The sequence below is a fragment of the Diplotaxodon limnothrissa genome, linkage group LG16 (assembly GCF_057381915.1).
Source record: "Diplotaxodon limnothrissa isolate DT_005_m linkage group LG16, D_limnothrissa_male_GT1.1, whole genome shotgun sequence".
Classification (NCBI taxonomy): Eukaryota; Metazoa; Chordata; class Actinopteri; order Cichliformes; family Cichlidae; genus Diplotaxodon; species Diplotaxodon limnothrissa.
In genome coordinates, this window is record NC_140611.1 from 35,567,090 (window position 1) to 35,594,362 (window position 27,273).

The 27,273-nt window shown below is 38.5% G+C and overlaps 2 protein-coding genes across 12 annotated transcripts in view; one reads left to right on the forward strand and one right to left on the reverse strand.

Moving 5' to 3' along the window:
• The window catches only part of obsl1b (obscurin like cytoskeletal adaptor 1b), a 37,512-nt gene extending 35,162 nt beyond the window's left edge, over positions 1-2,350 (forward strand). For all 10 annotated transcript variants that reach the window (XM_085375256.1, XM_085375257.1, XM_085375266.1 and 7 more), the window contains one exon: positions 1-2,350. In XM_085375256.1, coding sequence (XP_085231382.1) covers positions 1-11 — 11 coding nt within the window. In that variant the 3' untranslated portion in view covers positions 12-2,350.
• On the reverse strand, positions 1,901-27,115 carry LOC146616591 (carboxy-terminal domain RNA polymerase II polypeptide A small phosphatase 1-like). Of its 2 annotated transcripts, XM_085375270.1 has the most exons (7): positions 26,744-27,115; positions 14,895-15,037; positions 8,987-9,088; positions 7,160-7,216; positions 6,107-6,199; positions 5,699-5,884; positions 1,901-5,576 (listed from the first exon to the last, which is right to left on the reverse strand). In XM_085375270.1, the coding sequence occupies exons 1-7, from the start codon at positions 26,823-26,825 to the stop codon at positions 5,445-5,447; spliced, it is 795 nt and encodes a 264-aa protein (XP_085231396.1). In that variant the 5' UTR covers positions 26,826-27,115; the 3' UTR covers positions 1,901-5,444. The 2 variants fall into 2 exon arrangements, with proteins under 2 accessions (XP_085231396.1, XP_085231395.1); XM_085375269.1 differs by lacking the exons at positions 14,895-15,037; positions 26,744-27,115 and adding an exon at positions 11,318-14,354 and having other exon boundaries at positions 1,905-5,576.
• Positions 27,116-27,273: the final 158 nt, after the last annotated feature.

Genomic DNA, 27,273 nt, shown 5'->3' on the forward strand with positions numbered 1-27,273 from the left:
GTGATCACTGAGTGAAATCCCTGCTCTACAATTACCTTGATGTGGCTTAACTATTATACTGGTGGCTGAAGTTGTACCACTGAAATTGCTTATATATTTAAATCCAGTCTGTAAACGTGGCTTAAACAGGGTTGTGATGGATTTTCATGCAGTTCATTTAATCGTCTCATCGTTTTAACGACAACATTTGCCAGCGTGTGAGAACATTTACAAAGAGTTTTTTTGTTGTTATATAAAACTGGAGTTTCGTTGTAAATAATTTCCAATGTGAAAGTGGTTTGACTGGGTTAACTGGGTTATGAAAGCTTAAGATGAATGTGTATTTGTGCCAAAGAAAATAGAATAAAATGAAATAAAAATCTGATTGAAATACTCAAACTTTAAGTCTCTGGTGTTAAAGTAACCCAACAACAACAACAACAACAACTCGAAAGAGATTTGGAATATAATGTATGTAAAGCAAAAATTAAAACTCTCAATGTGTGTCTGTATACACACATTGGTAGGCCTTTTCCATTAGGAAACTAACATTATGTATTAATTTTAGGCTCCCCTTATTTTATTACAGCATGTTTTTGTGTGGATGTTGTGGCAGCGACTTTTTCTTTTGGTTTAGAAAACAGAAACACATGAATGAAGTATGAGAACAGACTGCATATAAAAGATGGACTTACCCAACATGATGTAACCCACTGGCAGACTGTGATCAGCTGAGGTGTGCTGCTGCTGTTCTTTGAAGATTAAAAGGTGAAATCAACAAGATATAAGTAGATCTTGCACAAGCTATCGACGCCGATTTACAACTTGTACTCAGAATAAAGGTGGAATTCAGTGAGTGAATCATCAGCTTCAATTTTGCTCAACATTGGTGATGGATACTCCAATTTACTTATGTAAACTGGCTTAATGTTTTAAAGCATGCAGTAGGAAATAATGACTCCCCACACCTAAATAATGAGCCTGTTTTGAAAATGGAAGGAGTAGAAAATACATTAAACGTAAAAAGTCATCAGAAAAATAAATACTTAAAGCACAAATACCTGAAAATTTGACTTAAGTACAGTAACAGTAATTGCATTTAGTCGTTTCCCGCCTCTGGAACTGGTATGAAAAGTGAGTCATTAGTCAATGAGAATTTTATTTAGTTTTATGTTATATTCTAGCCATAACAACTATAATTTAGTACTGTATTCAACATGCTCTTAATCAAGCAGTTCATTCAGCCAATCAGGAAAATGCTGAGTGACATAGGAAGGAATTTGAGGACTTCTGAGGTCACTTAAGACAGCGGTCCCTACCCTTTTTGGCGCCACGGACCGGTTTATGCCCGACATTATTTTCACGGACCGGCCTTTAAGGTAAAATGGTAAATGGCCTGTATTTATATAGCGCTTTACTAGTCCCTAAGGACCCCAAAGCGCTTTACATATCCAGTCATCCACCCATTCACACACACATTCACACACTGGTGATGGCAAGCTACATTGTAGCCACAGCCACCCTGGGGCGCACTGACAGAGGCGAGGCTGCCGGACACTAGCGCCACCGGACCCTCTGACCAGGTGTCGCGGATAAATACAACAAAATAAAACTAGTACTGGTACCGAAAAAAAGAAGATTTATTCATAACACACGTGAAAAGACCCAGGAAAACAGAGTTAACGATAAAAACGATAACAAAATAACGCTGAAAACCGATAAAAACCCTGAAAACCATACATTTCACACCTGAGCCTCAACTCTCGCGGCCCGGTACCAAACGACTCACGGACCAGTACCGGTCCGAGGCCCGGGGGTTGGGGACCGCTGACTTAAGACTTTTATAGGTCCATAACTCTTTCTGCAATCAGAGTAGCCACCGCGGAATAAACCATTAAAAATACTTCTTCATACCTAAAAGTCCATTGAACGCCATCTTTTATATACAGTTTATGGGTATGACCAGTGTTGGTTTTTGTGTCAGCGCAATAAATGTTTCCATCATTGGTTCATTGTAAAGAAATATTTTTTAAAAAGTTTTCATGGAAACTTTGAATAAAGAGCTTTCTGTCTTGCAGCAAACAGCTTGTAATGTAAATATACTGGGCCAAAATGAAAGAAAAAACAACACATTTGATCACCTTGACTGATGATCAGGGCATGCTTGATTTATCAAATGGTTTTATCGTGTGGGTATTATGTTTGTCGAGTGGAGAACGATTGCCGTTTTCATATCAAACCTGTTCCATATTCCATTTTTTCCTTTCGACTTGATCTTGTATGTTGTGTTGAGTGTGAGGAATGTGAAGTCAAGTACTGTAGTGAAATATGACCGTTTCAATAAAACATGCTTTATTGATGGAAGGTGAAAGTATCTCGTCTTTTTTCCCCCCCAGTGTTGACTGTTATTAGCTGCACATGTGGCAAATTCCCCTCAAATCAAACTGAATATACAGATCGATAAGGTCGTACACGCCACATTCAAGTTTACTGACAGTAGGCAAAGTCAAATCAAACTTATCCAAGACAGCATGAAATATTACATTACTGATGGCGAACACAAGTGATAACTCAGAAAAACATTAAAACTAGATCACAATAAATTCCTGATATTTACAAAAAAAGAAAACAACCAAACAAACAAACCAAAAAAAAATAGCCTCACCCACTTTTGCTGTTGTACACGTGTGTGTGACCTTCAGTCAGTGTGGTGTAAATCTGCTTCTTAAAGCTACTCCAGAGCCAAACAGTGGGTGACAAATTAAAGGAAAGACCTGAACCCTTGACTCTTGCTGTGGCTGTTGTACCTCTGGCAGAGTTTGGGCACCTTACTCCATTAGAAGGGGAAAAAAAATCATTTCAAAGTTCTTATTCTATAAAAGTGATCCTCTGAATAACACATTTTTAAACTGTTGTCAGTGGTTTCTTCCATACTGAACATATATAAATCATACTTTGGACTTTGCAGTCATAACATCTCGACCCAAGTGAATAACTAAGGGAGATTTGGGGCTGGCATGTTTGACAACTCTCTCCATTAGCAACAACAAAACACCAGATGAGGTGATATCATTTGGCAGAGTGTTATCCTATCCACTAGAGTTGAAGGAACTAATTAAATCGATGCTGAAGTCGTTCTTACTGAGAAACCTGACACTGGTTTTTCCTTTGTCACCCATCTGCAAATACAGTACAACAAAGCCTGACTAAGCTTTATAAGCTTTACAGGTTGAAATTGCAAAAATAAAAGAACCTGGTGTTCGTGCCTGGAACTGCATAACCATAAACTGTATATAAAAGATGGATGTAGCTCTCATGACATCACCCATTGGTTTGTAAAGTCCCATGTTTCGAGAGAGAAACAAAAAATGCAAGTTTGAGGAATTCCTGCTTCACTTTTAGACCCTAAAGCTGCACCCATCTGTTATATACAGTCTAAAACATCTTCTAAAATGATTTTCACATATTCCACCAATGCTAGGATTTAGTAACGGAATAAAAACTACACTGCTCAAAGAAATTAGGGGAACACTTACTTTGCATTTGATAAAATGTTATTTTAAAATCAGGTGAGTCACGTGAAACCAGAATCATCAGCACTATGAGACCTTTAAATAATGTTAGTTAATAAAAAATATTGGTGCTACCCTGCAGCCTCCTAGCAGATGAAAATCCTAGGTGACTTTCTAATGAACGAAGAAGAATTCTTGAGTTATTGTGTTTACAAAATTAGGTGTCTATGCTCTCCAGTGCCCACCTGCCCGACAGACTGAGGACGTTACTCCTTAAAATGGAGATCACAGGCGATCCAACTTATGCTCCTGGTGAGATGGTGTACAGTATGCTGGATGATCTCTTCCTAGATTTGGGTAACGTCATCTATGAGTTCCTGAAGAGTCTGGGCGACAGGTCACAGCATCAGATGTACGACAATTTCTCAGCTGGAGTCATCTTCTGGTGAATATAAGGTCCACTCCATGGCTTCAGTGTCTTGTCATTCTGGAATTACGCACAGACTACATGCAGCCGACCATTGCCTTTCACTGCACCTACATAACATCTGAGAGTGGCTCTGAGAACTTTATCCTTAACAATGATCAAGGTACGGTTCAAGAGCACATGGAGATCTGTGTGACCCTCTAAGGAAACGCCTCCCTAGATCATCACTAAACCGCTGCCACACCAGCCGTCCTGGCTAATGCTCACCACAGTATCAGACTCTATCACATCTTACAGACGTGCTCAGTGTCAACTGCTGTCATCTGTGAAGAGAACGCGGTGCCAGTGGTAGACCTCCCAAGTTTAGAGGCCATTTTGGCAATGCTCCTCCTGTTCCTTCTTGCAGAAGAAGACAATACCGGCCCTTTTGCTAAGTCGCATAATCAGCATAATCCAGCTCTCCTTGTGTAAAGAACCATCTCTTGATATCGCCTCCACACTCCTGAGACTGTGTTAGCAGACACAGCAAAGATTCTTGTATTAGCATGTACGGATGCTGGAGCATCCTGGAGAAGCTGGACTACCTGTGCAACCTGAATGAGCTGCTCTCATGCTACCAGGAATGACAAGAACCGTAACAAAAAGCAAAACTAAAGAAAAACGCTCACTTTTTGTCGGTTGTCTTGTTGTCATCTCTCCAGTGTAGCTGTCATAGCTTTGACTTAAGTAGGTGCAATGGATTCATTGGTTTCTGCTTCCTTATCAGACGGACTGTGATGAGTAGTCCATTAATTTTCTTGAGCAGTGTATATTCACTAACAGCAGACTAATGGATATTTTTTTCTATTGCAAAAAAAAGATGAAGAAAGAAAAACATCTTTTACATGTAAAAGCAAGTGCTACATTAAATGGTATATTCTATTCAAAGCTTTTCAGAGACATACAGTAAAACATACAATATTTAGAAAACATCAAAATAAGCAATACAAGATGAACGTTTTTTTGTATATATATTAGCTCAGCAGGATTTGAGCTACAGTCTTCGGTGATGTGTTATTTGCTGTGTGAAAACTTCAAATGCTTTTGCTTCACTGACATTAAAATGACTGATAGTGGTGAATTTGTAATATCACGCTGAACAACTGCTCGCACAATCTAGCTTTACAGCAAACTTACAAAGGTCAGTGCTGTCACAAAACGACAACAACAACACGCTAGCTGCACTGCAAAAGATATCTCCAGAAGTCATTTAATCACATATGAACCATCTTGGACATCACAAAAAAGAAAAACAGATCTGTCACAGCGTTCAGGTCAACTTCCTGCACAGCAGCACTCAACCCAGCTGGAAGGCTGCTGTCACTTTGAATGCAGTACTGCTGTGAGAATCTTAGATTAAATGACAGCCCTTTATTGCAGTGTGGTCCTTGTATTGGGAAGCACTGTGGAGCCTTCTGCCCACCGGCCTCCGTGGCCCCCGGATGACAGCCGCTGGTGCTCATCTTCATCCTATTATCCCGCCTCTGTTAACTCTGTGAAGTACTCTGATGTTTGAGAATGTCATAGATGTCGTCCACCTTGCTTAGTCTCTCAAAGAACGGGATAAGATCGAGGAGCTCAGTGTCTGACATGTCATTAAACCAGGATGCTACAGGAACCTGGAGGTGCGGACAAAAGTAGCAGATGGTGGGATTAGAAATTCTTTTAGATAGTCCACTATGACTTTTCTGTGAATGACAGTGTTTGTAATCTAAATGACAAAGTAATCTAAACGACATACTGCATTTTCGGGGTGGAAGATGTAGGAGGCTGGGGAGTTGTCCAAGATGATAACCTTGTTGAGGTCTCTTCCTAAACGGCTCAGGTCTTTTACGTAGTTTCCTTTGTGGAAGACGCAAGCTTCCCGGAAAAGACGGCTCCGAAAGGCCCCCCATTTATCCAACAGGTCTGACACAGGATCCGCATACTATAGAAGCAATACCAAAACAAACTGGATTTGCCATCTCGTAACTTTATCCTCCAAGTGGTTTAATGCAAGTCCATGACATAACTACAAGGTTATTATAGCAGTCTGAAACCAAACGTACAAAACCGCAAACTGAAAACATTTGGTGATCACTCAGAAAATGAGTCTTTTCCTCCAGTAATCCTAAGTGTAATGGTTTGCTTATAAAGGATGAGGACATACCTTTGACAAGCTTGCAGTGAACAGAACACACTCAAACATTTCTCCCATCCTCTTTAGGAATTCATCAACGTGGGGTCTCTTTAACACGTACACCTGAGTGCAGGAGAAAAAGAAATAAATCCAGAATTGGTGCTGCTATTAGAGACAGATTCTGACCATAAAAAGCTCAAAGGACAACAAATGTAAATAAACACTGTAGTTCAGATCAAGTCTATTAGTAAAATCTTGGGGTGAGGGGGAAGGCTACCCCTCCCTGAACCTTGCTGTGTTGGATATCACTTTCTCTTAAGAGGGAGTTCCTCCTCCCCACTGTCACCGTGGTTCTTGCGTTCCTTACAACATAAAGGCTCTTGAAACAACTGCTGTAAATAAACTGAAGTGAATATAAAAACAGCCAATAAACATGTCAGTTCTCTTTTTATCAAAAATATCCCTTAATGAAAAGTGATCATGTCAACTACATATGCCATTATTATCATAACATAAAGAAGAAATAATATGTGCAATAAAACAAAGCAGAAGCACCTTAATAGAACTCTACATCTACCTCCACTGAGATGCCGGTGGCCTTGTTTCTGAACCAAGTCATCCCGAATAGGCTTTCCCCACTTTAACAAGCCTATCCTGGATTACTTGAAACAGACCCAGGCCTTTTGAAAGCTCTTCTTTCTTCTGGCCAAGCACAACAGACTGCAGTTGCCATTTGAAGCCAGTAGGGGAAAGGTAATGCCATCCCAATGAGCACCGTACATAATATGCTCAGCATACTGAGATTAATGGCCGTGTTTTCTGAGAAGCCTGCCAAGCTTCCTTCATTTCGTCAGGCCACTGAAATAGGCACCTGCTGCTTGGAGCCATCAACAGAGAGGGCTACAGCTCTGTCAGGCTGCATGTACACTACTTCGCGTGCAAACTGAAGCAAGGATAAACGTCCGTGTTTGATGTTTACAACAGGCATGGTGAGTGCATGGGGGAAAAAAGAGATTTAGGGTCCCTTGTGATGTCAAATTTACTATAGCAGCAAACAGTAACTTAAGCAGATAAAGGTCCTACCTGGTGAACTGTTCCATCAATTTCCACTGGAATGATAAAATCTGCATTGTTCACTGGCTGTTTGAAACAAAAGAAAAAAAAAACAAAAAAACGTTTAACTTATAATCTCCAAAGAACTCTTTGAAACAGAGAAAAGAATGACGGCAACAAATTGAGCAAAAATGTTGTGCCAGCCGCCTCTGAGAAGCACAAACACTGAATAAATGGATTCTTCTCCCATCGATTACTGAAACATAGGCACTATAGAAAGTGAGAAGGCTGCTTCTCTGATATCAGCATCATTGCAAGTGTATTCCATATATGGTATAAGACCATGGCCTAAATTGGTATACTATGAGCTAATGCAAGTAAGACAGATTGAGTATATCCAGAAGCTGTTAGTATGCATTCACGTGCACGGGATTTTCCTATTTCCTGCAGCAGCAAATAGTGCAAATGATTTTGATCATTTATTCTAATGGCAGACAAAGTTAATAAAACATTGTCGTTATTCTCAAGCAAATTTCACCAGCAATAGCAGCAGCTTGAACTCCATCCTCTTTTAGATCTGCTCACCATCAGCTTACAGCGAGCAGGCTGTGTGAGCTAACAAGAACATTTCAACAACTTCCAAGCATTTCAACACCCCAGTATAGACAAGACTGGCTTTTTTCTCACCTTCACTGGTAAACAGGGTGATTATACTGTAATGCATTTTTTTAAACTTGTGATAATTTATATCTACCTCTGTATTACATTGATTTAATTTGCACTATTATGTTCTTTTGTGGCTTTAACTGTGTAGTGATACTTTGCATACAAATTCTTATGCATTTAACTAAACATCCATACATTTCTTTTATACATTATTATTGTTATTTTCTTTCATGTTTGATGTAACTGTTTGATCATTTAATGGTAAGATTTTCTAAACCACAGTAGAGAAGGTCACTGAGATCTCTTCCAGATCAAACACTGTGCACCCAAAGCTAATTTCATTTCATTATGACATTAATTTTAGCAGCTTTTTGCAAAAAAAAAAAAAAAAAACCCCAAAAAACCAAACAAACCAAACAAACCACCCTTTCTTTCAGATATAAAGAACTCTTAAAGCAGTTCATGTGTCAAAGTAACAGCAACTTTTACACTCCGCGTTGTGTTAAACATGGAGCTCAGAGGAGGTGTGACCCCGTTTAGCCGACACCAATATCCGGTGACATCTTTCAGGACAGGCTGTGACCGCAGAAGGACTAAACAGCACGCGGCATTCATTACATAATTTGTCGTGATACAGGAGCCTCGACTTCTGGCATTGATTACTTTATTCACTGAATGCTACCATACAAGGTATCAAACAGCCCGAAAGGAAGCTGCATGATACTTCATTAAAAACATGCAATACAGTATATCAACACTCATGAATGCAGTAACATAGTTTCACAAAATATCTTATGTAAATATGAATTTTATGTAGGTGTTCTATAGAAGACAGATTTACTTTTCTTTCTATAAAATCTAATATTAATTTCCTAAGATCTTGGGGTTTTATGTTGAAGGCTGGATCTGGATTGTGAAAAATATAAAATATGTTGTGTCTCCCCTAAATTTGTACCAATCATGTGTCTCCTTTGTATGTTTTTTTTTTCCGCAGGTAGACTAATTACTTTAACATGGAAGCCTAGTAGAAATAAGAGCAAGAGGGTCCATGTGAACCAAGGCCAAGAATGTAAGAAGGTCTACAGAATCATCGTAATCCAAAATATATATATATATATATATATATATATATATATATATATATATATATATATATATATATATATATATATATATATATATATATCTTACCTTAAATGAACTATGCACTAGTGTTTCGTCCAAATCAATGACCACACAGATTTTTCCTTCATCATTTGATTCCATCTGTGGGAGCAGTGGTTCTCCGGGCAGCTGAAGAAGAGCACACAGTTTACACCTCAGCTGTGTAAGGCAAAAACATTTTTTCAGTGAAGTTTCAAATACAACATGCGCAAGAAATACGGTCTCACCATTTCAATATGCTAGGAAAGTCATTCGGATTATGAGTGTGTGCTTGTGTTTCTAGTCACTTAAGCGCTTTAACAGTGTTGTGTTGTTTCAGTAAGAGGTTACGGGGAACCTGGGATGGTACAGCTGCTACTGTGCTGACGGAACGTGTAGATATCGCTATAGTGTGTCTCATCCGTCAACGTGCGGTCCGTGATTAGAGTTCATTAATGTGATTCGGCTTCTAAAAACAAGTTGGTATGAACAAACAGGTTGTTGGTAACACTGATGGATGTGTTGTCCATCAGTGAGCTGCCACGTGAGCCTAATGGCAGAGCTGGAATTTGACACAGATACCACACAATATGCCAAGTCTCAGTTCTGTGTGTTCACTGCCACGGTTGGCATCAGAACAATCAAATGAAAAAAATAAGATAAAAATATTAATTAAGATAAGATTAAGATAGCAAAAGAAGGTAATATTATGCACCAAAAATACTGCAATGATAAAAACATGCATTCAATAACGTGCAAAGAAAGGAAATTACTATTATTTTAATTTAACATATAGGTTCTCCTCCTTATTTAATTTCTTGTTAAATTTTTTGATTGATTAATTATTTAATTTGTAAAATCTTCATTTTGTATTTATCGCCTTATTTTCTCCCACAAACCTTTGAGTTAACATGATAAAAAGGGCTAAAAGCTATTTTTCTTTTTTTCTTTTTTCTTTTTAAGGTAGCTAACGTTTTTGTGTTGACCCCATCCGCAGCAAGACTCATCAGTTTGAAAATGTACATTTATTAGTTAACAATGTCAAAAAATTCACTGTTTATTTAAATATTTAGAGGATAAAAAGGCAAATAAATCAAATTAAAGTAATATTTTATCACATATTTAAACCTGATCTATTTCTCTTTTCTTTATTTTATGTTTTTAAAAGTCACTTCTGTTACACACCTACTCTTCAATCACAGGAATTTATTTGGTGATGCAGAAAATATACAAATGTTGTTTTCCTCGTTTCTGCTGACAAGTTTCTTTTAAGCAAATAGAATTGGAGCTACGACAGCACAGAACACAAGCCAAGAATTCCCGTTCAGTCGTTCAATACCTTAAAACTGGACATCAGCACTGAGCAGCACTAAGCATTAAAATGATTAAGGTTCATTTTATTTTAACACTTTTTACAAATACTGAATAGGGCTACTGAATTACAATACTGATTATTTTTAGCATTAATCTCTTATTTTATTTGTGATTATGTTGTATTTGAAGATTATATTTTTTGTGTTCTTTAAAGATCTCATCAGATAACATTTGGAGTAGGCGGCACTCACAGTAATCATTTTGCACAGAAGTATTCTTATGACGTGTTAAATACCCCCTATGTACATGAGTGCACACACAGTTTGAAGCCCAGCAAAACAGAGAAATTTGTTAACCACTGTTATGATAACCGTTACCTCCACAGGCATTTTTAGATTTTTTTGAGTCAGCTAGTGTAAGGAAGCTTGCCTGTGTTAAGCTTCCTTTATGAAGACCAATGCTTGCTATCTATCTATCTATATCTCATTGGTTTTATATATTTCCTGCTATTTTCTTTTCTTTTTTTTCTTTTTTGTAAAAACAAAAAATGTACATCTGTTACTTATTTACAACTCCTTACCAAGATAATATGACAATTCCGTTTAAAAAAAATAAATCTTATCTTTTTTCATTGTCACAACAAGTCAAGCAGAAGTAAACCATTACTCTGTTTATGGTCTTCCAATCACATGCTGCCAGCAGGGAAGTTACAGAGTACCCTTTTAATGTTGGATATTTTGCATACCACACGCATAACATGGTTTAAGGTGTTCCTCTCGTCTCTTCTGTACTTAATTTTTTAATTTTATTTTATAAAATCAGACACCATTGTATCTGCCTGATGTTTAATCCCTGATACTTTGGTCGGGCTATAACTTGGAAATTTTTTAAATATTATCATGTATAACAAACTTATACCCATTTCTGCTTTACTATATTTCAAATTTATTTCCAATTCGTTTTACTTTAAAGATAAATTTTTTTTATATGTTTGTTGTGTTTAATGTAATTTTACCAAACAAATTTCTCAACTTTGGGATAAATGAAGTACTTCTTATCTTATACCTCCTCAGTTGGTGTGATGCAGTAATCACATTCACAAGTCTCATAGGACTCATCGTCACTCTGATCCTCGTCTGACTCTCTGCTTTGTTCAGAATCATTGTTATCTTCAGTCTTCATAAGCACCATGTCCCTTTCCTGAACACTGTGAATAATTCCTACAGGGGGTCCAGTTTCTTTTGAAATCTCATTTAACACACACTCCTCTTCAACAGCTGAGCTGTTCATGTCAATAACTTCATTAATTCCAAATGTGTCGGACACGCACTCCTCTGGGCACAACCCAGTGGCCGCCAGCTCTTTCAGAGATATTAGAGCATCTTGACTCTGACTCCTAGAAGCATTCTCATCATTAGTTATTTGATCATGCGAGTTTCTTTCTAAAATAAATCCATTCAGGGCTTGTTTAAAAGATGACTGAATGCTTTTAATCTGATAGACATAGTATTCCTCAACACCTGGCTCACAAAGCTGTCTATTTTCATCATTATCTATAAGTGACCAGTACGGTTCCTTTTCAGAACATGTAATAAATATGTCGTCTTCAGGCTCAGGCTTGGCTTTGTCATCCTCTGTGTAATCAGTGATGCTCGCAGTCTCATCAATTGCAGAAGGTTTGGGTTCACAATAGTGAGAACTGCACAAAATATCTTCATAAGCATCACCTTCAACAGAAATTTCCTTGGCTAATGGTGCAAACATGCTCCCCTCGGGACCAGTGGATGGGCGAACTTCAGCTTCTTCAGAAACGTGGTCATCAGAGGCACACGCTTCTTCATCAATAGGGGCTTTATCATCCTCGGCTGTCTCATCATTTTCTGCATAAACGACACCGTTCTCTGTTTTGCTTTCGTCATCCTCTTCAAAACTTGATTCTGATTTTGCGATGAGCCAATCCTCAGATTGAGTCTCTAAATTACAAGACCCATCACTCTGGTCCACATCCACTTCCTCATAAGTATCTTCAGATGCATCGTCAGAACAAGTGTCTGTGTCTTTTACATTAGCTTCCCTGTTAATATCTTCAAACTGATATAAAGTTTTGGCTTTATGTTTCTTTGCCTCTTCTTCCAGATACAGGTGGTCATGGATATCTCCGCCATCGAAGCAAGAGATGTAGCGCTGCTTTTGTGTAAATATGTGTCCGTAATAGTCCACTTTGTCAAACAAATCAAAGTAATCCTCAACAGTGACATCAACAGCTTTCGATTTATTCTCATCACTTTGCTGTACTTCCTCATCTTCAAAAGATTCCCACTCTGTCTGCTCATCGCTGGAATCTTCCTGAGGTCCTTTGTCAGATTCCTCAGATGAATCGGAGAAGGGATCAGATGGAATACTGCCCTCAGGACAAGTCTTAAAGGATTTGGTTTCCACAGAGGAGCAATCTGAGGAACCATCTTCTTCACCGCTGGACTCGGATTTATACGGTTCTTGGCTTACTTCGTAGTCATCATTTCCACACGGCTCACCAGATTCCGTGGACACCTCTGTCGTAAGAGCTTGTTGAAAGTCTTCTTTGGTGTACTCGTGCGTCTCCCAGAGATCAGTTGCAAAGGCAACATTTTCAGTGTCATCAAAGTAAACTTGTACAGGTGTGTCTTCTGAGGAACTGTGAGATTCTTCATCACTGAACTCTGTTTCATTTTGTTTGGCTTTATAGCTCAAATCATCTTCAAAATCGCCATCATCATCATCATAATAATCTTCTTCCTCTGCTTCTTCATCATCTTCATCATTTGTAAATTCAGTTTCATCTGATATTTCGTCGTACTCACAGACTTCAGGATTACAGTTGAGTGAGTCCATGGTTTCACATTGCTGAAAGTTCTCTGTTGATGTGTCTGACTCGGAGTCAAAGCCGTCACTCTGCTGTTGTGACGGCTCATATTGTTGTAGAGCCTCGGGGTGGTCTGTGCATTCAAGGTTGAAATCGCACCTTCCACAAAGGCCCAAACTGCCACAGTTCACTTCCAATTCATCAGCGTCAAGGTCAGAAATCTCCAACTGCTGATCGGAGGGCTTACATTTCTGAAATAATTGGAGGTGTTCTGCGCACTGTTCACAGCAAGCACTACATTCAGAAGCTGAGCTATGATTACCACAGTGTTCAGAGGACTTAAAACACTCACAGTGTTGAGTACATTCATCACACGGTTGGCTTAACTCTGAAGTCTCGCACTTATCGAGGATCTGGTCGGATTCAAAAAATCCATTGCTCTCTGAATATTGCTCAAAGCTGTCAGCGTGTCCATTAAAGTATGTGCAGGATTCAAGCTCATCCGAGTTCAGGTTGCATTGTTCCAAACAAGGAATAGATGGGTCCATTTCTTCGCTGACAGCCTGCTCAGTATATTCCTGAAGGAGGACCTTTACTCCTAGTTCAGCACTTCCCTTTGATGGGCCAGTGAGATCTGCAGCTTCTGTTAATCTGGGGACCTGGCACTGCTCAGCAAACATGGCTTCAGTGGATGGTTCCCCTTCTCTAGTGCCTTTGTTTTGCTCAGAGTTTTCCAAATACATCACGAAAGTATTTATCAGACTTTGTCCAAAGCTTTTACTCCATGCATTTGTATCTGTAGAGACCAACTCCCAAATGACTGGCATCCAACTGTAAAGTCCATTCAGAGTGAAAAGTCACAGAGCTGGTGGGGGGGGAGTAGCAGTCTGCATGAGAGAGTAACAGCAACAGGAGCAGCATGCCTGATGACATGACAGGTTGTCACAACCAAAGCTGAGACTGAGCACTTGACTCGACCCTCCCTTTGCCAGAGACCAAGAAATTTATTTTGGGGACTTGGAAAGACGTGTCAAATAACTTGTGGAATATCAAATCTCAATAAAAGGCTGAACTAAGGCATAAATATGAAACTGACACTTGAGAACGTCTTGGCCACTTGATCTTGAGACCGTAGCAGCCAAAAGTGATGTTTTCAAAGGCTACACCAAGTTTAACCATAATTAGTATTGTCAGTTGTCCAAAAACACAAGAAGAAAAAAAACTGTATGAAACATAAGATCAGGCCCTCACATTCCAGTCATTTTTATATTTTGTCATCACACAAGTTTCTGTTTATGAATTTATAATCTAATATTAATTAGTATGGTTCTTTATATTTACCCTACCTTCAAACATCATAATAATAATAATAATAATAATAATGATGATAAGAAGAAGAAGAACAACTCATACTGTCTACCAGAATTCCCCTCTACTAAAAGGGTAAAAACAGCTACGCTAACATGTGTTGATCAATGGCATCTTCCGAGAAAGCATTGCAAAGCAGCAATGACAGATCAGGCATGCATTTCTGCAACATTTACGCCATTTCCGGCTTTCCTACAAGTCCATGATTGATGTCTGAACATGGAGTACTTTTTCACCAAGCCCGGGGGAGATGCTCTTGTAAACATGAAAGCCAAGAAACCAATATGGAAGCCAAGAAAACATGTGTTTCAGGCATCTAACAGCTGCCAATCATGCTGCCCACATGCTGTTCAAAGATGATCAAGGGGGAGGGTGAGAGAAAGTTGATATCTCAGGGAAGAGCAAGGGAGGGGGGTTAAAAGATGCACTTACTTTTGTCCCATTTTCTTCTAGCGAGAGAGGGGCGTTGATTTTTACTGGAGGTGGTTTGGCGTCTTTGTTACACAGACAACTGAAGAGACGGCGAAGAAAACCTCTGCTGTAAGACTTCTTTGAGCTGGAAACAGCAACAGAACCTGGATCATAGGGAGACAGAGAGAAGACAGAATTCATACTGTACTCGTGTGACAGCACTAGATCAGTTGTACTAGATCAGTTTTACTGCAAACTCTCTGTATAACTATGTAAGCAAATGTAATGTCTAGTACTGTGATTAATGCATTCTGGACTTAATTAATGCCAATGATGTCAGCATTGGCGCCTCTGCTCATTCGACTTATCCAATCTGTGCATTGTTCCAGCCGTGCTGTCACTACATTTTATCCCCAAAATAGTCTGGTGAAGACATCTGGGTCCAGTCGGAGCTCCAGTGTCTGATTTGTTAAGTTGAATGCCAAGAACTGTCTTGTACATGGGCATTATTAGCTAGTTGTTAATTAACCTAGCTGATAAATGTATCAAACTGAACTTTCATGGCTGATTTTACAATCCACATAATTTTAGAAATGAATAATAAACGTGGTTTATGCTGAGTCCAGAGCTGCATTTCCTAGAACGTCCCTCATGAGGCTTGCTCCAGAAGTGATTTAGACCCAATAGACTGCCATGTTAGAGCAAAAAGTAGTTTTAATTTACTGCAAATAGCTGCTTTAGGATACATTTGTTTTCTCCCATAAAACAGATCATAATGAAACCTATGATAATAGCAATGCATTTAAAAGACTAAACAAATGAATAGCAAGAGCTCATTTGCTAAAACTTTCTGGGTTTTGTGGGCCTGTGTGTCACCAGATGTTACAACTCATGATTTAGTCCTTATTTATCTTGTGCTAGATAACAAGGGATGATATTTTTGTTTTAAACAACTTATCAGTTTAAATCACAGAAGACTTAGGGTTAACCACTCTAATCCCAACAGAGCCTGCTAAGCTTCATGCTCAAAAACCAGAGTGTTTGGGAGTTTCTGGACTTTTATTTATAGTAATTAGTAAGGATATGTGTCTGTGCTATACACTCATGCAATCTACGGAAACACCAAGTTAACTTAACACACAGTACATGGTTAAACTCCATGTGATACAATTTCATTGACACGAGGGACTGCCCTATACTGAGTACTAATATTTATTATGGAAATTAGATTTTAATCTCACTGAGATTTTTTTTACCTGGTTAAATAAAGGACTAATAATTAGAAGAAATAAACAGACTTGCAGAAGGTCTGTTTTTGTATTCATCTTTAAGAGCTGATATTCACAATATAAGATGAAAAAATAAATTCAAGGCTATAATTAATGTGAACTGATTACATTAATGTTTTTAACATAAAAAGTACAAAAGTGAGAAGAAAAAAAAATCATTTTGAACCCGAGTCTTTCTCTGCTGAACTCTTGAAAATGTATGAACATAATTCATTAAAATGCAGTTGTAGATCTAAGATATGACCACGCAATACACATAACTTCTCGGATACTAGAGGTCACTTTGAATTTGCCAATGTCGCATACCTCAGAAGGAACAGCTTCTGGCACATACAAGTGGTGGACAACATCGCATCAGCTGGTGTGAGAGTGATGAAAGCCAGCATTTACAAAGAAAGAAAAACTGACAAACTAGCTGAGCCTTGATGACCAGTCAGAGCTGTCAGCTAAAGCATTAGCATGCTGCTCAGACTACATCTGTTGCCTTAGTGGATAATACAAACCTATCAAGATGTTTTGTGTGTAAATGTGTGATGATTGTGAAAGTAGCATTCATGTACTGATATTACCGATTGACTAACACAGAAGTGTTAAGACTGATGCTTCAAAAAAAAAACCAACAAAAAAAAAAAAAACCAACACAATAAAAACCCAATATGTATATATTTGTATATATTTGGCTGATATTAGGGCTGGGCGATATGGCCTAAAATCCATATCGGGGTATCATTTGAAGCACGTGTGGTAACGATATATATCACGATATATTCTTTTCTTCTGTATAACGCATTTTCCACACTATAAGGCACACTTAAAATCCTTTAATTTTCTCAAAAAATCGAGAGTGTGCCTTATGTATGAATTCTGGTTGTGCTTACTGACCTCAAACCGATTTTGGCGTGCAGAAATCTGTTAAAAAATGTTTTAGTACAACTTTGGTAAGCCACACTGCTTGATGGATTGTCAGAGCATTACGGCTGCCGTAGTGAGGAGCTTCGCAGAGTAACCTGGGTCCAAAACTCGGTCATCTTCAGGTCCCAAAGTCAAACGAACACTAAGAGTTAAAAATGGTCTAAATTCTTTCATCTTTAATAAAATCATCAGCGTTGCTGCTTTCCCAGGTGTAACAATTAAGTTTAAAATCCAGGCATCCATGAAAACAGATTTTATTAAATTTAACGGAGTTAGAAGTTAACAGGAAGTTAGCTCGCTAGTTTCCACCTAAGCATTTCATACCATGTTCTGACAGAGATTTTTGAAACAGGGGTATGAATAAATGACCACATTAAGCCTCCAGTTTTAAACATAAACACTGTTAACAAAACGGCAGTAAAGGGTGAGCCATTTATATGGATACACCATAATAACATGGGAATGGTTAGTGATATTAAAGTCCTGTTTGTGGCACATTAGTATATGTGAGGGCGAGAGGCGCAGAGCAGAGGCGCCAATGCTAACTCCTCAAGATGGGTGGTGACCATGGTGGCCATTTAGAAGTCGGCCATCTTGGATACAACTTTTGTTTTTTCAATCCGGTCGTAAAGTCTGACGTCACTAGCCGTGTCTGGGCCTAAACTCCGCTGCAGGTCCATATATCAAACGATCACTATGGCACTACTGAGAGTTGAAAAACTGTCTAAAGTCTTTCATCTTTAATAAAATGATCAGCGTTCTGCTCTACCAGGTGTAACAATTGAGTTTAACATCCAGGCATCCATGAAAACGGAATTTATGACATTTAACGGAGTTAGAAGTTAGCAGGAAGTTAGCTCGCTAGCTTCTATCTAAATACAATATAGCATGTCCTGACTGCGGGGTTTTGGAAACAAATTAAAACGTACAGCTCTGTTATCACTTCCAACATAAATGAAGACAGAAAGCTAAACAGCAGTGACGTTTGTAGGGTTACTGAAGTTTGGCTAGCTGGTATATAATGATGTGCTACGTGACCGCTAGCGACACAGCTATGTTAGCATAATATAAACAAGCTAACTTTTTTCCACTTGATGAAAGTTAACGTGAATGTTCTCGGTGGTCAGGAACAAATGTAATCGCATGGCAGGATGCTGTAAAAGGACCAAACTTCAGCCAGGAGAACAACTGAGATAATCCATCCATAATACGAGGTTAGTCATTCATATACAGCTGCATGGGCTGGGCTGTAGTTACATCCTAAGGTTTTAAAAACTGAGCTTAAATAAATGATTAGCGGTAATAAAAGCCGAGGGAGGTCAACAGTGATCACTGACTGTTTTAGAAGCTTTTTGAGATCAAATAGAAGAAAATACAAAACATTAAACATGTTAACAGCACAAAAGCCATATTAAACGCAGACTACTTTAGGCCCGGAAGTAGGATTCGACACGTCATCACTTAACGACCGGATAGGAAGAGGGCCATGTGCCCATTAGCCACATATACTAATGTGCCACAAACAGGACTTTAATATCATCAACCATTCCCATGTTATTACGGTGTATCCATATAAATGGCCCACCCTGTAGTGATGATGACGCTGGCACATTTTAATGGGGAGGCGGAGTCTGTTTCCAGCTGAAGAGCAAAGAGGCAGAGCCTCTGTGAGCCTACGTAGAGTGAAAAACTTGTTTATAGTGTCCAAAACACCAGCGATGTTCCTGTGATCACCATTAAAAGCTAGCAGGAGTGCTTAATCATAAAAACTCTTATTGGTGCTCCATCCACTCCTGTTTGTTTTACACAGTAAAAAACCTGCAGTCAGCCTCCAGAAGCTGTATTAAAATCTGCAGATTAACTGTTAACTTAGTCTGATAGCAGCCTGGTTAAATCATACAGCTAGGTAAAGGCTGACAGCAGCCATCCTATTTCACATGTAGGTGATACCTGCAGCAAACAGGGGCGAGTCTAAAGAGGAGCATGCAGTGTACTAGACCATGCTAATTTCAAGGCTTCATAACATTTTTCAGATTAAAAGTGAAGTAATATGAAAGACTATATTAATCAAATTGCATTAATAGTTAAAATATAAAATTAAAAGCCTTTTTCTCAAGCCAATGAAAATGTACATGAGCCAAGGACTAAATTAAATTAAATTATTAAATATTGCCTGCACCATCATAACATCTGTTATCAGCAACAGTAAAACGTGGCTCCTATTGTCAGGAAGCCTTCCAAGAAGAGAGACTAAAGGAAAAAAATTTTATGCCTTGAATTCTTATTCTATATCTTATTTGATTTGATTTTAATGTTTGACTGTACTTGAGATTATTATTATTAAATTCTTTTGCATTTAGGAAAATTTCTTTTTTTTTTTTTAAGGAAAACAAAGAAAAGATCACTATGACATGCACATACAATCAAAGGGTTTAGGTGTTTTTTTTGACAGATATTGTATGCAGTTAAACTTTAAACCATTGCAATTTCCAAAATAGAAACCAATGAACAGTTAATTCTGAAAGACCCACGTTTTCTTGCTTGAATATTTATTATTGCTGGTTAATAAGACAAAAGTACGTCTTACCTGATATTTCGATAGAAAAATCAGTAGATCACTTGATTACTAAAATAATCGGTTTTGTGCATTTGTTTTTGAAAAACAGTGAACAGTAACCTTTATTAACCAGTTTGGAACGGTTTCAGCTCCATCCCTTAACAAGTCTGACCTACTTTCAAGTGTTATGCTGGATGGGTTTGGCATGTTCGTCAGCTGTGGCTGAAAGTGGTCAACACCACTGGGGAGCAGTCATTGTCAAGGCATGCTTGCTGGGACATACCTGACTTGATGAATGATGAAAAGCTTGTGTTCAAAACATGTGTGAAGGAACTGGGCAGGTGAAGCTCAAAGTTAAAAGAAAAACATCATGGTGTCCAGTTCTCTGTTATTACACATCAGTGAGCCTAAAATAGCTCGCCAGAGGCCGACTTCAGTTAATGATGAGATTGTGTATATAAATAAAAAAAACTGTCACAAGTAGCAGGAAAGAACTGTTTACGCAGCACAGTAACACTTCAGTGCAGGAACTAAATAAAAAAATTAAATGAAACCACTGAGAGTGAGGACTGTGAACCATAAAATCACTCCTAAAGGTTCCAAACTTTGTGTTGCAAATGCCAACACAAACACAATCCCAGAATGCACTGACAGCTCTGGCTCCTGTCAGCGTGAGTTAACGTCCAAAATAAATATAAGATGAATAACTCTTCTGATAGATAATATTCTGTGGGGATGAAAAGTAAAACTGTACTATTAAAAGGAAGCACCACTAAAGAAACCATCTGACACCATACGCGTGCCCTCCATATGAGCAGCAGTTGCTAAAAGGGAACTATTATGGCAAAATCGAGACTGCACAAAAAGGCCACAGAGCTAAGGTTAAACAAGTTTACCTTTAAAAAAAAAAAAAAAAAGGGTTAAAGTAGGAAACTGTTACAGTAGACATATACAGTCTCAGCATTGTACTGCTTTGTGTGCAGTGTTTTAGGTGCTGCTTTAACCTGCAAACTAAATTATAATAACAGTCAATTTTAGCAGACGATGTTAACAATGTGAGCCATAGCAGTAATATTAATATCTTATTCAAGGCCCAGACGTGCTCGCTTTGAAGATCTCTACTCTTCCACCTCTAACATGGCTAAAAATACTGTGGGAACGTGACATGGGTACAAACTTAATTGATACAAAGGGAATGCAGCAGTAATACCTCTACAAAGCAATAAAATGAGAATCAGAGCACATGTATGCCTGTGTATATAGTACAGTGGCAATGCAGAACTTTCAGTAATGTATCAAAATAATACTAATATTATTACCTCTGACAAGGTTACATTTTTTGATCGCATTTGCCTGCATGTGTGTCATTTTTTCTGTAAACTTGAAAGTTCTAATTGAATCCTGATAAAATGCATGTATTTGTATGGGTGTGGATTATTATTGTTAATACTCTGTTAAAAGTTGGCTTACATCCACAAAGGTCTTCAAGTTCAACTTAGTGATTTATTAGTCAAAAATGGAAAAAAAGAACTATTCTCCTCCATTTTATCTTCAAGACAAAGAGAATGAGCCGCCAAATTAGTTAGAAATATACTGCATAATAACATAATGTAATAAACTCAGGGTATTGAGTTATCAATTATTAATTATTGGCTATTTACAAAACAATACCTATCATCTATTACTTACTGCTATGTAATGTTTGTGTAATCAAAGTAAATATCTGTCATGCTCCCTTTAACTGATTTTTACTGCACTACAAACTTCATAATGTGTATTTAAAAAGAACAAAAACAAACAAACAAAATGACTTTATGTGTAAAATACAATATAATTCCCTTAAAAGTTAATAGGTAGTTAAGAAAATTGACAGATTGATGGACACCGGCGAGGAACTCACTGAATGTGTGTGTCTGCTAATCCAAACAATACGTCGTTCGACTCACTTATCAGCAAAAACCAAAGATGTCCAACCATCTTTGTTAGAAGCAGTTTGAAATATTATTATTTGTGTTTTGTATGCTATCCAAGCTTTTTTCTATCTACTTGTTGATGTCTTCTTAAACTGCACTGCATTTGACCCCTCAGGGCCACCACATTTAGGACTTATCTGTACAAGAAAGCAGAAGTAGGTTTAAGGGTTTAGATAATGGTCTGGCACATATTTGCATTGACAATATACTGATGCTGGTGAGTATCCTAACAAAGATAGACAAATAAACCGGCTTGTGTGCTGCATGCATGCCCCTTCCTGATTTCCTGTTTTTTTTTGTACATTTGTGACACTTGAATGTTTCAGATCAACAAACAAATTTAAATATTAGACAAACAAACAAAAGAAAAACAAAATGCAGTTTATAGGTGAAAGTGTTTATTGTTAAGGGAAAAAAATCCAAACCTACAAGGCCCTGTGTGAAAAACGAATTCTCTCTGAAACGTGATTATAATTAAGGTGCTGCACACCTGAACACACCAATACAAAGACGGACAATTATAAACTTGCACCTTCTTTGCTTTACTCTTAGGTAGCAGCAGAACTGAGTAGGCAAACTCTAACACAACATTCCTCACACTTCACTATCCAAGAGGCTCAGACGCTGATAATGAGGTTACAGCATTTCCAAGGGGCAGCAAAGACCTCGCGCCACATCAGCAGCCTACTCAGTTGAAAGCAGGCTTATCTGGGACCCTTTCGGGTGAGCCATGCCTCAGTGCTCGGCTGCTTCTATTCCCATCGAGGCTCAGAAAGAATGAAGGCCCCCCTCCCATGAGCGACTTTCCAACACTTTGACACCTGATATCCCGCTACAATCTGACAAGTTGCTTCACACCCCTCCAGAGCAAATGGTATGGCAAGTTCATGGTGGCCGAGCTGGACTTGGGTCAGGTCAAAAAAAGTTTAAACATTTCTGCAAAGGAAAATATTCACCTTACAGCAAGTCTCAAGTTCAATGGCAATAACTACAGTGTAAATGTAATTGTTAAAGTAGCTGGAGTGTGGAAAGAAACTTGTCAAAATACATCACTAGCCATGTTTTTGTGCCTACTAAACTGCATGTTTCAGAGCACTGCAGAGGTGACAGAGATAAAAAAAAAACAAATGCCCATAAAACATCAAGAAGCTTGAGGTATTTAGGGCTGAAAAGTGTGCAAAACATTTAGGACTTAACGACTGATAACACCACTACTGACTACAGAAACTATAGAATGGCTGAAGAGCAGCTTCCCCTTCCCCTTTTCGCTGGCCTCTCACTTCTGCATGACTGCCATGTTTTGGACTCATGACCTTTTAGCCAGGAGGAAATAATCTGAGAGCAGGCAGGAGGTGGTCTTGACCAGAAAGCTGAACAATACTGCCACCTTATGACTGTCTTGAAAAATACAAGTTATTAAGATGCACAGAGTTCAAAATAGGCTATATACATGTTTTATTTATCCTGCTTCTTCACATGAAGGCACTTCATCATGCTGTTTGGTTGTGGATAGGTCGTTTAGCAGATTTATTCATTTCACTTAATTAGCTCATTTAGATTCAGCCACAGCACAAGGACAGCCTACCAAATCACATCACTGGGAAGTAGAACTAAATATATTACAAAGTCAGCACGGTCAACTATCAATCTTTTCTTCTTTCAAGGGCACCAGCACTGCTAATGCCTCACCTTTATGCTCCTTGGTATGAGAGGAAGCCAAAGAACAGAAATGAGATCCAATCACTTCAACTCAACAGGGTCTCTAATTCATCAGTATGCACAGGACCCAAGCTACACTCTTTAAGATTCAACTTAAATGTGACCACGGGTCTGTAAACTGCCCAGATATGGTATGATTACTCATATACTGGAATAAAATATAGGGTTTAAGACCGCTGTTCACAACTGCATTCAGAGAACTGATGCTCAGGAAGTCTTTTTGTTTATAATTGATAAGACATTGACATTTCTGTCTATGGATGCTAACTGCATTGAGTGTCTTTTGTAGAAATTCTTCAATGTAAAAAAGCACAGACACCAATAATCTGTTTGTTAGGGCAGCAGCCAATGAACAAGTGTCCTCTTCTTTGCTAGGCAGGATTGAACGATCTTAAGTGAGTTGAGAACGTTTTCCTTTTACTATATTAACAACCCTTAAAGACAAAAGTCTGTCTCAGCTGCCCATCATCTGTACACAGAATCTTGGGCATTAATTTATCCGATCATAATTACAACACAGCCTTTCCTGTTATTCATTTCTTTTTTAAACGCCTTTCTAATCGCCATTGTTTTGCAATAAATAGCTTCGTTCTCTATTTTAAGATCTGTTTATGTACCTTTGTTCCCGTTTTACACTGTTACACCAGAACGTTGCTCAAAAATTGAAAAAACAAAATAAACTTCTACAGAGCACCAGCACCAGGATTTAGACCTCCTTCATGATGAAAAATTATATTTTATATATAAAAAAATAAGCTAGTCGTTTCTTAAAAAAAATAAAATAAAATTATCCCATGCAAACTTACTTTTAACATTTTCTATCAATAGAGAGTCAGTGACATCTGACTCAGACTGTATCTGTTCAGTCCAAATAAAAATCGTTACTCACTTCATCCTGCAATAGTGTTCCCCTCAGTTCAGTTACCACGGTAACTTTATATATGACTGTACAGGTTTAGTACCAGAACTAAAATTCAACATGCGTTTTTCAATCACAAGGCTGATGTCTGATGTGATCCTCAATCAACAATAACAGAAAAACAGAAATATATTTTGAGGCTCATATGAGACTTTACAAATAACATACGCCGAGTTGATTTCTGGGAGTTAAGAGCCGATATCTCCGTTTTGCATCTGTACATCACCAGATAAGAAACAAGAAACTGCATTACAGAATTGCTAAACTAGTTTTGAAATAACTAATAACAGCAACATCATTATATACATAAAATCATTTTTTTAGCCTTACGATTTTCTAAGAATTCACTGACACATTGGATGAATATGTGCCTCAGCTAACATTGGCCTAGTTGACCAATATTTGGCCTACTTGCAAATAAATCGGTACTTACTGAGATATGTGGTTGATGTTTAGCAGTTTTTCATTTTGCGCTGACTACATGTTCAGAGATGGTGTGATAACAAACTTAAACCAGATAAACAGTTTTTTTCCTCTTCTTCTTTTCTATTATTTTCTTAACAATAAGACGGAAGTAAACAACAAAGCTAGAAAAAACAAAAACTATAACACAGGCCACAAATTATGGTTTATATCCCCCACGTTTATCATGTTATCTTTCTTACTTTAAAGTACAAGTTTTTAAGTACCTGAAAATACGTGCCCAACTCAAAAAGTAAGTACAACATAACAAGTGATTGTATCTAACAAAGTATTTTTGGATACTAAAAATTATACACCAAATGCAAAGTGACATGGTACATTTTAGGAAAGAACTGCATAAATCCAGCACTGTCTTCTGAAGTACTACCGCAACTAATATGCACTCACCAGCCACTTTATTAGGTACACTTTGCCAGTACCTGGTTGGTCCCCTTTTTGCTTCATAGCTGCCTTAATCGTTCGCGGCACAGATTCAATAAGGTGCTGGAGATTTTGGTCCATGTTGACATGATAGCATCACGCCATTGTTGCACATTCATGGTGTCAATCTGCCGTTCCACCACATTCCAAAGGTGCTCTACTGAATTGAGATCTGGTAAGTGTGGAGGCCATGAATACAATGAACACATTGTCATTGATTTCATTGTCAAGAAACCAGTTTGAGATGATCTGATGAAATCCTGATGAAAGCAGCCAACAGAAGATGGGTACACTGTGGTCAAAAAGGGATGGACATGGTCAGCAACTCCACGCAGGTAGGCTGTGATGCTCAGTTTAAGAGACCAGAAGGGTGCGAAGAAAATATCCCACACAACATCGCCCCACCATCTGCTTGAAGGGTTGATACAAAGCAACATCTTTCGAATCTTCTATTGTCCAATGTTAGTGAACCAATATGAACTGTAGCCTCAGTTTCCTATTCTTAGCTGACAGGAAGGGCACCCAGTGTGGTCTTCTTCGGTGGCACATCTGTAGCACATCTGCTTTAATATCGGACATGTCTGCATTCCTTGGCTGTAACCAGTGGCCTTTGACTGCCAGTATCATCAAGAGAACTTCGACTCACTGGACAGGTTCTCTTTTTCAGGCGACTCTGTCATCCCCAGAGATGGCTGTGTGGGAAAAACCCAGCACATCTGCAGTTTCTGACATACTCAAAACAGCCTGTCTAGCACAAACAAGTACACCACATTCAAAGTCACTTCAATCATCTGTATTCCCGATTCTGATGCTCAGTTTGAACTTTATCAGATCGTCTCGCTCTCTTGTCTACATGCCTTAATGCACTGAGCTGGTGCCATGTGACTGGATGATTACATATTTGCACGAACAAGCAGTTGAACCGGTGTACCTAATAAAGCGGATGGTGAGTGTACAGCTCTAAGTGTTTGTAAGTGAACCTATCCCAGAGATAGGCCAAATCATTTGTTACAGTGACCTATAAATACTGTTTAGTAGAGCTGCTTAGTCCATGTCCCACTTATCGAAAGTGAGTAACACTGCTCGTGCTCCACAGTCTCCATAACAATAATAACGTAAATAAGAGGTGGGAGACCACAGCGTGTTCATTTTGAAACGAGGAGACAAAAATAAACTGACGGCAGCTCAGCATGGAGGTCCAGAGCAGGACGAGTGAGCTGTCAATGGGGCTGTGGCCACGCCCCCCCTTCAGAGACACGTTATTTCTGCCGTTCAAACCTCATTCCGCCTAAAAATTCTGCGTAACACCGTGAAGTCTGTTAAGTTCCCCTTGACCGACCCGGTGAAACACATATTTTCTACTTTATCTACTTAGAAACGGCTATAATCTCCCGTGGGTCCCACCTAACGCAAAAAGCTACACCGGATGCAAACTTATTAAACTCGGTGAGAACCTTTGAGAACCGGTCACGGACACTTGATTAAAGGAGCAGGCGTTATCACAGAGATGTCTGCAACCGCTCACAGAGGACAGGCGCCCTCAAACCAACCTCTCTGACATTATCATACGCAGCTCCAAAAACTTCTCCCAAACTCACCTTCCTCACGAAGACAGGCATTTTCCTCCCCCTCCTCCTCCTCTCTTCTTACTTGCGTGATTACCGACGACGGGTGGGCCATTGGATCCGCACACAGGAACTTTACCGCCGTTTAAAACTTGCGAGGAGTTAGGGCAAATTCAAGTCTTTAAATTTTGCCACTCCCTGTTTGCGGACGCGCATGCTGCAGCTTAAAACTAAAAGAAACCTTGTCAACGGCCAGAAACACCGAACAAAAATACCTGTAAAAGTTAAAATAAAATAAAAATAGGTCTTAAAAAGTTACAAAAGATGCAAATACTGGAGAAGTTCATCAATTTGTCTTCGCTAAATGGGACCTGACGGTTTCAAGGAAGCCCGGTTCTTAAAGCCACAATGCAGGATGTGAAGGCTTTTTGTTTTTTTAAATTTATTTTTTAAATGTATTTTTAAAAAAAGCATTGTTGCAGGTTCATAAATATTTCATAGTATTTATAAATCTTATGTTGTTATTGTTATTTAAACAATTACATTATTTTTCTTTACATTTG